Raw genomic sequence first — 12,925 nt, forward strand, 5'->3', positions numbered from 1 at the left:
TCAGGAAGCAACATGCCAGGACTGACATTCTCTTGTCCAAGATTCAGTTTGTAATGTAGAAACCTTTCATACCAACAACATCTCTGCCTGCAAGACTTCCCTTTCGGAAATCCAAAACACATTTAAGCCCTACCTCAGCATCGAAATCAAAACCAACAGAACTATGACCTCTAATAGCATAGTGACTTATTAAAATCTCAGACAGTAGAGCCAGGATAACAGGTTACCATCTTTTTCTCTCCAAGCTACTTGATCCCATCTTCTCAGATGAAACACAATCTGTATGTAAGCTAAGCCGTATCAGTGACAAAACCACTGCGATTTGCTTGAATTTTGAGGGAAAAGAGAAGCATTTCAAACATAACTGGTAAAAGTCATAAAAGTCTGTCCGTTCTTAACAAGCCTACATTTCTCTCCAAAGAACATCAGGAAGAGACCATAACACGTACATCTTACATATTGATTTTTTTTTCTTTAAAGGTCTAAATGGGCCTTATAAATATTAATTTAGCTCAACATCCTAATGCAGTAATACCATTAATCCATTCAAATTTAAAATTCATATCCACAGATCAAATGCAACCTACAGCAGAAAGTCTCTGCCTTGACTCCAAATACTTTGATTACAAAATTACCTTTTATACCTGTAAAGTTGCTGAGCAGAACAAAATCATATTTTATTCTACAACTCAGAATCAAAGCATTCTGACAATTACCAAAAACCATACACTGTACAATGCAAGTAGGATGAAACCACTTTTAAGGAAATCAGATCTGTCATTCTTAAAAAGTAGCCAAGAGTTACTTGTTAAGAATGGGTTACTGGTCTTGGAAGGTTTTCAAGACCAAACTAAATAAAGCCCTGAGCAACCTGGTCTTGAGCTTAAAGACGGCCCTATTTATGGCCCTATTTTGAGCAGGAGACTGGACTCCTGAGATCATTTCCATCCTGAATCTTCCTATGATCTCTTCACAATCCAGCACATCCTAGACTGCTTACTGTGTCCTGCATGCTAAAAGCTCTTAATTGTTATCAACCAAAATTGTTTTCTGCTTGTGGCAATATTGAAAATTGGAGCATTAACCTTTAAACTGCACATTAAGAACTGTTCTTCAGCAACCAATGACTATAAATATTACATGAAGAGAAGTACTACCAAAAAACTTCTGTTACCTCCACTTACTATTTCTGGAAATAAACTCCAAACAATTTAAACACAATAAGAATTAAAAATTGTAGCCCCAAGATTATTGCACCATCAAAAGTCTGTGTACCTTCACTGTCCAAATCAAAAAATCTAAGATGGTCAGAAGGTGGATATGGTCCTGGTGGTCTTTCAAAATGTCAAGAGCAGCAGTTAGTACAGAACATGTTCAAAATCCCAAGGGACAACTGAGATGAACTTCATGATCTGCTGGAGGATAATAAACACTACAGAAGACAAAAGCTTTAAACTAGAGACCATCACAATACTTAACGCATTGTTCTTGATGTGCTTACTGCCTGAACTGAGAGATTCTATCTGTAAGCTACAGAACGTGCCTATTAAATTCTTTTTGCATCTATGGCAGGTTTCTTTGTTTTTATTTCTCCTTCTACCGCTTTGTCCAGAGTTTGTTTATTTCTTCACCTCTTTCCACAAAGTCATATATAGTCATCCTCTCAAGGAAAGGTCTTATTTAAACAGCAAAAGAGGAAGGGGATAAACACATACAGGAAAGTCATGTTCTCAGTGCTCTATACAACCTTTATCATAACTGAAATACTTATTTTGGCCTGCTTTTCTCAAAAGTACTTGCAAAGAACAAACAGGAAAGCTTGAGACATTAGATATTTTGAATATCCAAAAGCTTTTGGCTTCATGACTTTTGCTGTATGAACACAACAGCTGTAACAATGGCTGTGTTTTCTTCTGCAGTATTTTTCAGTAAAATGCACAAGAAAGATTAAAAGCCTCTTTCCTACTAGGCAAAACATGCTCTTGGATCTCACTTACCGTTTTCATCTCCAGCTGTTTTCCGACCATCCTCTGGGGAAACGTGCACCAGCTGCAGAATAAGGGGTCTTCGGGTGACAACTCCGGTACCTCGTGGGAGCAGATCTCTCCCCACAAGACTTTCCAACACAGAACTCTTTCCACTGCTCTGAAAATTGGAATACAGCTACATGATTTTCTTGAACAAAAAAAAATGCTTTAACAGTTTAGTTTTAGCTTGCTTTCACCACTCCCACAAACAGTTGTCTAGTCTGTCCTCTGCTATACAGTGTCCTACAGAAAGCATCTGACAGACTCACTGCACCTAATACAGTGATATCACATCACAAGGGCAATACAAGGCAAGTCTGCTATAAGTCAGTAGCTGTTTAAACCTGCTTTTGATACTTAAAAGTCATGGTGATGGATGTATTTCTATTTCTTATGGATAAATTAAACAAGTAAAAATCAAACATAACACTTTGAAAGTCTGACCTATAAGACTTTAAGGGTTTGTGGGGTTATCTGTTGTTGTTTTTAATAGGACTATAGTAAACTCTTTCAGCTTTCTGCAGCATGTAAGACAACACAGGCAGGCCATGAGAAAACCTGTTTTGGCAATCACTGCAGTCAGTTAGGAGCTGTTACTACATGAACACTGTTTTACCAAACAATTCTCTGAAAAAAAAAATGAATGCACGCTTTTGACAGCTAGAACATGTATTACCACCATACTACTGTAGTTCAGCTTACTGATCAGCAGATACAAGACTTTAAATAAATCAAAAAGTGAGCATATAACCTACCATAACATGAAATTAAGGGTACTTAAGACTGATTTTAAGTATCAAACATTTAGTGGCATCTTAGGTGATTTTTCTAAAAACAAAAAAATAGATCAGCAGAGATCAAGCAACACGGCACAATCAGGCAGCACCTGAGGACACTGTGCACTAAAATCTTACCAAACAGTAGCTGAAGAACCATGTGGCCAAAGCACAAAGTAGTTCTGGAAGCCTCCCTGCCAAAGTTTTGTTGTAGCACAGTTCAGAAGTATAACTAGTGTTACAGACTGTGAAAATACATGAATTTCTGAGTGACAGCCAGGCCACTTTTTGACAAGCTTTATAATTTAAAACAAGTGGAATGCCTGCTCAAGAAGATGAAACACAATAAAGGTTCATCAGCTGCACTAAAAAAAAAAAAAAAAAAAACACTTTCCCTTATGAAAAATATTTTTAACATCTCTTGAGTAAGATTTCTTTCACGTGGGTAGAACTATCACTTCAGTCTCAAAGGGTTGAAGGTGAGACCTGAATGTGGTGACTGCTTTTGAGCATAATCTGAGTAGAGGAGCATAATGAATAGCTCAAGTCCCTTCCAAAAACCTCATAAAGACAGAAAAACAAAATCCATGGGGCAAGTCACTGCACACTACTGATCACCATTTGGTCTTTCCAAAATAGCAGGAAGCTGAAATTGGTACCTCAAGGGTCTGTACTGGGACCTGTACTGTTTAGTATTTTTTAAATAACAGACGGTGGGATCTAGCACACCCTTTGCAGGTTTGTGGACAACACTAAGCTTGAGTGGTGCAGCTGACAGGACAGACTGACATGACATGCCATCCACAGGGACCTGGACAGGCTGGAGAAGTGGGCTCCTGCAAACCTCATGAAGTTCAGCAAGGCCAAGTGCAAGGTCCTACAGCTGGGTCAGGGCAATGCCAAAAATGAATGCAGGCTGGGCAATGACCGGATTGAGAGCAGCCCAGCAGAGGACTTAAGAGATACTGGTGGATTAAAAATTGGATGTGAACTGGAAGTGCACATTTGCAGCCCAGGAAGCCAACCGTATCCTGAGCAGTATCAAAAACAGCGAGGCCAGCAGGACGAGGGAGGGGATTCTGCCCCTCTGCTCTGCGAGGCCCCACCTGGAGCCGTGTTCAGCTCTGGGGCCCGCAGCACCAGAAGGACATGGACCTGTGGGAGTGGGCCCAGAGGAGGCCACGGGGCTGATCAGAGTGCTGGAGCACCTCTCCTATGGAGACAGACTGAGGGAGCTGAGGCTGTTCAGCCTGGAGATGAGACGGCTCCAGAGAGACCTTACAGCGGCCTTCCAGTGCCTAAAGGGGCCTGAAGGAAAGCTGGGAAGGGACTCCTGGTCAGGGAGTGGTGTGACAGGACAAAGGGTAATGGCTTTAACCTAAAAGAGGGTAGGTTTAGATTAGACCTAAGAAATTCCTCACTCAGAGGATGATGAGGCACTGGCACGGGCTGCCCAGAGAAGCTGTGGCTGCCCCATCCCCTGGAGGTGCTCAAGGCCAGGCTGGATGGGGCTTTGGGCAGCCTGGGCTGGTGGGAGGTGTCCCTGCCCGTGGCAGGGGGGTGGGACTGGGTGGGCTTTCAGGTCCCTTCCAACCAAACCCTTCTGCGATTCTACGACAAACTACACATGGAACGAGAACACGATGTCCTATACCACTCCCACAGCCCAGGTACTTTCAGATGTAAAACGAATTATCTGGATCCTCTGCAGTGCTTTAATAACTGATAAACGTAAAATCATACATTAGATGAGACATTGCAATACTCCACACATCAGGAAATATGTTTCTAATTGCGTTATGTTTCCTTATTAAAGCAATCTGCTCTTGGAACATAATAGCATATCTAATGATGCACTCGTTAATCTGGATCCTATATACATCCATTATCAAGAATTATTCGGCAAGAAAAGCAGTAAACACAACACTGATCTTTCTCTGCCAGTGGGAGGAAGCGAGGGATATGGGGTCTGCTCAGAACACAAATTCAGTTCAGCCAACCCTTCATATAACAAATGTGGGCAGGGACCAGTACTTATGACTAAGGGTACTACAGAATTTTTAGGGATGAATTTATACCAGCATCATGCTTGTTTTGTCATCTCACTGGAACTACTGTCATGACTTGAAGCAAGGACTGAAATACCAAGTCCAAAAAAAGATTAACAAATTTCAGTCTTTTGTGGCACATCAGTCAGGCTTTCTTCCAGACTCTGACCTGATCCTAATCTGAAATATCTGTAAGTAATAATGACTAGAGGAACTTTATATAGATTATCCAGAAATAAAGGTAAATGCAGGAACACCTTGCTGTCTGTTGCTTTTTTAGCCATTGTGTCAAACCTCCATTGCCAAGCGTGTAACGCTCTGCTCTGTTAACCATCAGTCTCATCCAGTTTGATGGATAGCAAAACTGTTTTTCCTAGAAGTACAAACATAAGAAGGGGGGGATGCACACAGGGACTTAAGAAATGTTTTATTTGAATACACAGTGCATATGATGTAAATCTTATCAGCGTTCTTACTGCCTCCTGAACAGTTACGTCTTCATTCTTGTCAACATCATCTTCAGATTAACCTAGATCAAGGATGAAGGACAACAACAGGGAAATGACTGAGCACTTGCTCACAAATTGAAGAGCTGAGATCTGTCAGAACTGTGGTCCACTCCCAAGAAGCCAGCATCCCTACTTGTTACAGGTCCTAACTATCCCGTTTCTGCCTCCCCAATCTCCATTTCATATTTACTTGTCCCTGCTTACTTCATTTGTGTGCACTTCTTAAGTATCCGTACACATTTTCTCCCATCCGTTACATTAATTCCTTTGAGAAAACTCCCTTTGCACCGTGCTGCCTGGCCAGCCACACTTGTCAGGAATTCAGACGAGGCAGATAGCAGGGCATGACTTTGTCCAGCTGCCTCCGCAGCAGTTGTTGTTCCTTTCAGAGACACCTCAGGGCTGCTGACAAGCCAAACAGAAAAGATTCTGTATTGAACATTTTCAAGTAACGCTATGAAGAGCCATCCGTATTTATCCCAAACATTGCCTTCCCTGGCTTTCTCATCCTATTTCTAAGCCCACAGTGACCTAATGAGCAGTCCTAGTTTTAGAGGGCTTGCTCCCTACGCACAGAACACCAAGACACATTCTCCATGGCCACAAGAGCCCTGACCCAATCCTCCCCTCTACTGATAGTTCCTCTCTTCTTTGAGTCCCACCTACAGGTACAAAGGCCTAGCTGCTGTGTCTCTGCTGGTAAAGACCAAGGCAAAGAAAGTGCCTCAGCCTTGTCTATATTCACTGTCGCTAAATCACCGGTCACAGCAGCAGCCTGCCCGTGTTTCCCTTGTTTCTTTCCTTCCTTCTATCACTGCGATGCAACAAGAAGCTGCTCTTGTTGCCCTTGATGCTCCTTGCCAGTTTCAGCTCTAGCTGAACCTTGGCTCTCCTAATACCATCCTCACATATGGAGGCAGCATAAAGGAGCTTGTCCTCTCTCCTACCTCCCATGTGAGTCTTCTACTTCAACGCTCAGAACTGAGTCTCCTCCACACCGCTCTCCTTATCTGTCTGCTCGCTTTCCCGACTATGTGCACAGACTACCGCTTCGTGCTCCAAGGCGGTTGTTCCTAAAGGCACCCCAAGTCATTTGAGCTTCACTGTCCCACGTCTCACAGCAACCCCACCCAGCTCAGTGAATAAGCCAGCCCGCTCTGAGGAAGTCCAGTCCTTCTGATAGGACTGACATTGGTAAAAACCTAATTCATTACCTAATCAAATAGGAGAAAACTGCAAAGAACTCCTGCAACACAATGCAGATTGACTGCAGGAAGGCACAAGAAAAGAAGAATTAAGGCAGCAAGGCCAGTAGTCCCCATGACTTCTTCATCACCAACATTTGAGAATGACAGCAAGGAATGGGGAAGCAGAAGAGGTTTTGCTTCCCCATGAGATATAACAGCTCCTGAAGAATTTTCTTACGAAGAGCAATGTATCTACCTTGATGTCTGAGACAAAACGGCAGCAATCTCACCATTTCTGTCATACAAGAAATAACTACAGAGGTCTGGCTGGCTAAATTATTCTCTCAGCAACACATACATATGTGGCTTGCCAAATTCCAATCCTATTATTGAGAAATATAAGCTAATGTGTTTTTACTGAGGTCTCCCTTACATAGCTCAGCCAAAATTGTTCAGGAATCCTGTATTTATACCACATCTAGCTGTAAATACACGTCAAATAGTAACAAATCCACAGAGGATTTGCAGTTGCATTCTTTCTCAATACATCAATTCTCAATGTCCTCCAATACTTCGCTTGAGACAAAAATACCTCATTTAATTGGAAACAACCAACACCAAACTTAGAGAAGTTATTTCAGGGAACTGTGATATTTAAAGATCCACATTTATATGCAGTACAGACTGGACTTAACGTATTATCACTTACAGTATTATATTTTTTCCAATAAAATAAAGCAAAAACAAAGCCAATTTGTACCTTCAAGTGAGAAGCAGCCAGTGAACCTACTGGCTACTATATAAAGAAATCTCCTCCAAGAACTACACAGGGTTTTTCTGCCCAGATTCTGAAAGGCATTTGCCAGGGCTTGTTTCTTTAATCACTCTTCGCCTTTGTTTTCCTGAAAACATGCTTCCCTTGCACTATTCCCTGTGGGCAAGATACAAGTTACATCCTTTTTAATTAAAATAGGGGTTCTCAAAGAAATACAGTTACCAAGCACAAGCTGAAGAGAACCCTGGCAGCAAGCATACAAAACTTGGGGGAAAAATACCAACTCTTTCAGATCCTTCTCCAATTGTGTCCTTTCCTCCACAGTAACTGGGAGCTTGCAAACAACACATCGGTTTCACGTTTAAAAACTGGAGGGACTAAATCAGAATGAGGAGATCACACTGTTTTTAGAGCCCTGATTTTATTTACGTATAAAGCCTGCAGGTGGACGCAGTGTAAAGGTCAGCATCCCTCCAGTCAAAGCAGCTTTCAAGACCTACAAAGGAGCTGCTCAGAGACTGGCAGGGCCCACCAGAGAAAAGAAATAGCCCAACACCAACTGCTGTTTGCACTGTTTAGCTTTAGCAGCAAAGTTTATAGTATTCCTGGCATAAGTAAACAGCTAATTAATGTCAGCTTCACTTTGCTGCTTGTTTGAAACACACACCAGAACAGTCAGGGCAAGATTTGACAGGAGGAAGGGATGGCAAAATGGGAAACAGTTATGCCCAGGACTAGACACAGTGCATGCCAGATATCAAAACAACAAAAGAGGCAAAGAGGGAAGACAACACCAAAAAAAGAAGTTTGCAAAACAGCTGAAAGAAAAACGAGCTCTCCCCAGCCAGCACTGAAGCTATGTTCTAGTTACACCCCCTTTCACAAAGGTAAGGCAGAAGTAAAGACCTTTGCCTCCAAATCCCAGGAAAGACCACTGGAACAAAGAAAAAAAGAAAAAAAAAAGCGGCCATTCCTGGCGTGAGCTTTGTGTGCAGCTATTATAGAACGGGAGCTCCCACCCCCCTGCCACGGGCAGGGACACCTCCCACCAGCCCAGGCTGCCCAAAGCCCCATCCAGCCTGGCCTTGAGCACCTCCAGGGATGGGGCAGCCACAGCTTCTCTGGGCAGCCTGTGCCACTGCCTCACCACCCCCATAGTAAAGAATTTCTTCCTAATCTTCACCTAAATCTCCCCTCTATTAGTTTACAACCACTCCCTCTCATGTTGTCATTATCTGTTTGAGCCAAGAGTCACCGTCAGTCTTCTTTATAAGCCCCCTTTAAGTACCAAAAAGTTCCAATGAGGGCACCCCCGAGCCTTCTCTTCTTTAGGCTGAACAGCCCCAGGCCTCTCAGCCTTTCTTCACAGGAGAGGTGCTTGTTGTTTTCCTGGTCATTTGGTACCGGATAAAGTCTCCTTCACCTAAAACCAGCTTTTCACCACCACCAAGCAGGATGCACCAGTGGATGAAAAAGCTCCAGAGGCTTCAAGTCCCACTTCTCCAGGGAAAAGGCAACAAAGCTCTGTAGAGCATCTGAATTTTAAGATTACAAAGCTAAAAACCAGATGCTTTGATAAGCATCCAGTGCATTTTTCTCCTCATCTCATTAGCCAGGACCATACACTAGCTTCCCATTGCTGTCAGCTTCTTGATGTGGCAATTACCATCCTAACTGTTCAGTCTAACTGCATATGCAGTTGTACACATTCAAATGCTCAGGTTGTTAGATCAAGAAGCCTTCCTCTGTAACAAGAGTTGGTTTAGTGTTGAAATATGAAGCATGACACTTACTCCGAACATCGAAAAAAGAAATAAATGTCACGTTCATCTCTGAGTCGATCACGGAGCCTAATTAACAGCTCCTTCAGACGGAAGCATCCAACAGAACAAACCATGTTAAATGCTGTAAACTACTCTTCCCCGTTTGAAGCCCCAAAAATAGCATTAACTGAAGACTGAGCAACAGTAGTACATACACGTACACCTGAAAGGTTATTTAAAAATCCCTTCTTGAATTTCAGTTGGTTGCTAAATCAATTTCACTATGAAGTCTCTATTAAAACCAATACTACAAAGTGCAACTCTTCTTTTTTACCAATGTCAGTATTAGTTTTGTAGCAAAGGAGTTCTCCTAACACTCAAGTTTGTACATATCTAGGTCAATGACTTCTAAAAACACAAAACAGACACCAAGAATGAATGACTTGGAAAAAAAAAAGGGGGAGGGGGGAAATCCACTTCTACACATCTCCAGGCACAGAGTTTATTGTTGTGTCTTTTATTATTTATTTCATTCTAAAAGTGATGCCCACTTCTGTACCGTGGGTACTTCATTTCTGTAATAATACCTATGTGCCCTTAACATACACGAGTTCATAACTAAACTTTTCTTCCCTTCTTTTATTATACTGTTAATGGGTTTGGTTGAAGCACTCGTTATCCTTTACAGGTATGGACCACAAAGCAAAGCACTTGTAGAAAACACATTAGAAGGCTGGGTACTACAGTATTACTGCACAAATATTGTTTATCTGGTATTCCCAGCTTGGACATTGTTTTTCATTTCAACAATGCAGTTGTAAAAAGGCAACTGAAATACTGAATGAGGAAAGAAAAAAAAAAAAAAAGCACTTCCCTATCTGGGAATGGCAAAAAGCACTAAAATAGCCATACAAAGTTGGCAGTGGGAGGGTGTCCTGACAGTTCTATCAGCAGCAGTCTTCAATATTCTTAACAAACTCCATACTGGGGTACAGAAATGACTCGTGCAGTATTTTGGCAGAGAATGCGAAGGAATTCTCAGATAACCAGGTCACAGGAACACCGCCAGAAGAAGGGCAAGAGTCCATCCACGTCTAACATTTACTAAGAAATATTTTGTAATTAGCACCAAAATCTACCTAGAAAAATGAAAAACTAGGACACTTCAGTAACAAACAAAACATTCAAAGAAATTAAGGATTATAAGCAGTTTCTAACTCTACAAATGCTAGAAGAGAAAGAATTAATTTGGGGCACAAAAGGTGAAATAAATGAAAAATGAAGACAGACATAAGCACTAAACATGATAAAAGGGTAGAAAAGAGATACAGAACACAGGTAAGAAAAATGAACAACAAAAGTTATTAAAACCCCACATTTTCATTTTCCCCACTGAATACACAGAAAGGTCATTCAAGAAAAGAAAAATCAGAGAGCTACAGAAATCTTAAGTGATAGCATTTGTTTTCCACAAAGGAAAATGGAGGTGCAAAATTTAAAGCTGTCTGTGAATGCTAGACAAAGTACAAAAATTAAGGACTGCATATGCCAGTAAGCTATAAAGAAATCAACTGTGGGAAAAAACCTTGCAGTCGCATAGCACAACCAAAAATAACTCCAGAAACAAGACTGTTAAATGGCACATTAAAAAAAAAAAAAAAAGTGGAAGCAAACTGCCAGAAGCAAAACTGTCAGCTCTAAGGTCGTATTTGAGACATCTCCAGAAACCTGCTCTACAATAAACTAACTTCAAATTAATAAAACAATAATATTTTTTTAAATATAAAATAATTGCACAAAATATCTACAGAATTGCTACTTCCATAAAGACGATTATATCTTTCAAGAACACAGAATCATAGAAAACCATAGAAACACAAGGTTGGAAAGGACCTACAAGATCAGCTAGTCCAACCGTCCTCCTATCACCTGTACTACCCACTAAGCTACTAAATCATATCTCGTAGCACCTCGTCCAGGCGCTTCTTGAACACCGCCAGGGACAGTGACTCCACCACCTCCCTGGGCAGGCCATTCCAGTACCTGACCACAGTGCCTGAACCCCAGCTGAAACAAACAAAACCAAGGTACAATTTCCCAAACATTTTGTTATACATGCTCCTGGAGTCGTGTACTGGGTCTGGCTGGGATGGAGTTAACTTTCCCTGCGGCAGCCCATACAGGGAGAGAGCGGTTATGTTGCCTTGCTGCCCAGCAAGGTAAAACCACCACAAATCTATAAAGGCCTTTGCTTTGGTCTGGAGAAAAATATAGTGTCAGTTTACTTTATTAAAGGGTTTTTATGAGCATATTGAAGACAGCGCCGAAGGGGTATTAATACTGATGGGTAGACTGTTGGGTAGACTATTCAAGTCAAATGCATGTCAGCATAGTCTTAACGTTCATTGTGTGCTATATGTGCTTTTGAAAAGTTAACTAGGATAAAGTTGTTACAAAAGATGGTAATTCAAAAATAAAATGCCATTTCAAGATATTTCAGAGTGAAACAAAAATGAATATTTCTATCAACTTCACATATAGAGATACCGCATCTCTGCTTTGTGCCTTTCTGTTACAGAAATAAACTAACAAAAAAAAATAAATAGCAAACTCTTACCTACGTGATTGCTAATGTAAAAGAGATTAGAAGCTTTCACGAAGCAACGGCCTCCTGTGAGCCACAAAAGCAGCAAGCACCCAATATACGATAGCAGCGCAAAGTCTCTGCCCCTGCGCAAGTGTTGTTGGTGTGTTTTATAAAGCGAGGGCCGTAAAGTCACTGAACGTTTGTGGTACCTATCGGTAAAGCCTTGCTAGAGCCGAGGGCCTTCCAGCCGGCTGCACAGCGCGGCTGCCTCCGAGCACGCCTCCCCCAGGCCTCAGCGCCGTGCCCGTGCTGCAACCGCCGGGTCTGCGGGCGCCAGGTCCCAGGGGAAACCCGGGGGCAGCGCTGCCGGCGTGACATCCAACAGCCGCCGCCAATCCCACCGGAACACACAGACCCGGTAACCTCGGGTTTTAGCAGAGTTTAACGTCTCATTTTCCGTCCCCCCCGCGGCTGTCGCAGCCCCACCGGCGGCGTTCTGCGCCCAGAGTCCGGCCGCGGGGCACCGCCAGCCCCTTCGGGCCGGCAGGACGCGGCTCTCGGCCGGGCCCGGGCCGCGGAGGCCTCCCGAGAGGCGGCCCCGGTGTCCCCGGGCGTGCCCTTGGCGGCGGCGGCGGCCCCGGGGACGCCTCGACTTTGCCCCCCGTGGCGGCCCGGCCCCGCCTCACCTGCGTGCCCACCACCACGATCTGCGGCAGCTGGATGATGTCGGCCCCCACCGTGTTGAAGACGTCCTGCAGCTTGTTGATGACGGGGATCAGCGCCTCCATGGCGCCGCGGAGCCCCGCGCAGGCCGAGGCCGAGGCCGGGCAAGGCGGCGGCGATGAATGGGCGCGACCGGCGGCGGCGGCGGCGGCAGCTCCCGTCAGCCGCCCCCCCGCCCTCCTCCGCCGGCCGCCATTGGCGACGGCCCCCGCGCACGGCGCCGCCCCCAGCGGGCTGTGCGCGCGGCACCGCCCCGCCGCTCGGCAGCACGGGAGCTGTAGTGCCTGGCTCGGGGCCGCGGCCTGAGGGGCGCGCAGCCAGTGCTACGGTCCCGCCTCCGGCCAGGCGCAGAGTTTGTTCTTATTTAAACATCTTCGCATCCAAGCCTCTCATTCTTACCCAGGAAGTTTCACAGTGCTGGTTGGAGGACTGGTATTTCATGATAAAAGCAAAAAGATGTCTAAACAGATTGTAATGAAGCCAGGGATAGAAGAATGGGGGCTTGCTTAATCGCATTAAAATAGATGTTG

At 43.8% G+C, this 12,925-nt stretch overlaps 1 protein-coding gene across 4 annotated transcripts in view; it reads right to left on the reverse strand.

Moving 5' to 3' along the window:
- Nucleotides 1-12,614, reverse strand: part of DNM1L (dynamin 1 like) — a 39,143-nt gene extending 26,529 nt beyond the window's left edge. For 2 of the 4 annotated variants that reach the window (XM_040561489.1, XM_040561477.1), the window contains exons 1-2: nt 12,359-12,612; nt 1,998-2,145 (exon numbers count right to left, since the gene is read on the reverse strand). In XM_040561489.1, the coding sequence (XP_040417423.1) occupies nt 1,998-2,145; nt 12,359-12,460 (250 nt within the window). In that variant the 5' untranslated portion in view covers nt 12,461-12,612. Of the gene's footprint in view, nt 1-1,997; nt 2,146-12,358 lie in introns of all 4 variants that reach the window. The other 2 variants (XM_040561507.1, XM_040561500.1) reach the window with 2 other exon arrangements.
- Nucleotides 12,615-12,925: the final 311 nt, after the last annotated feature.

Source organism: Cygnus olor, chromosome 1 (genome assembly GCF_009769625.2).
Source record: "Cygnus olor isolate bCygOlo1 chromosome 1, bCygOlo1.pri.v2, whole genome shotgun sequence".
NCBI classification, from domain to species: domain Eukaryota; kingdom Metazoa; phylum Chordata; class Aves; order Anseriformes; family Anatidae; genus Cygnus; species Cygnus olor.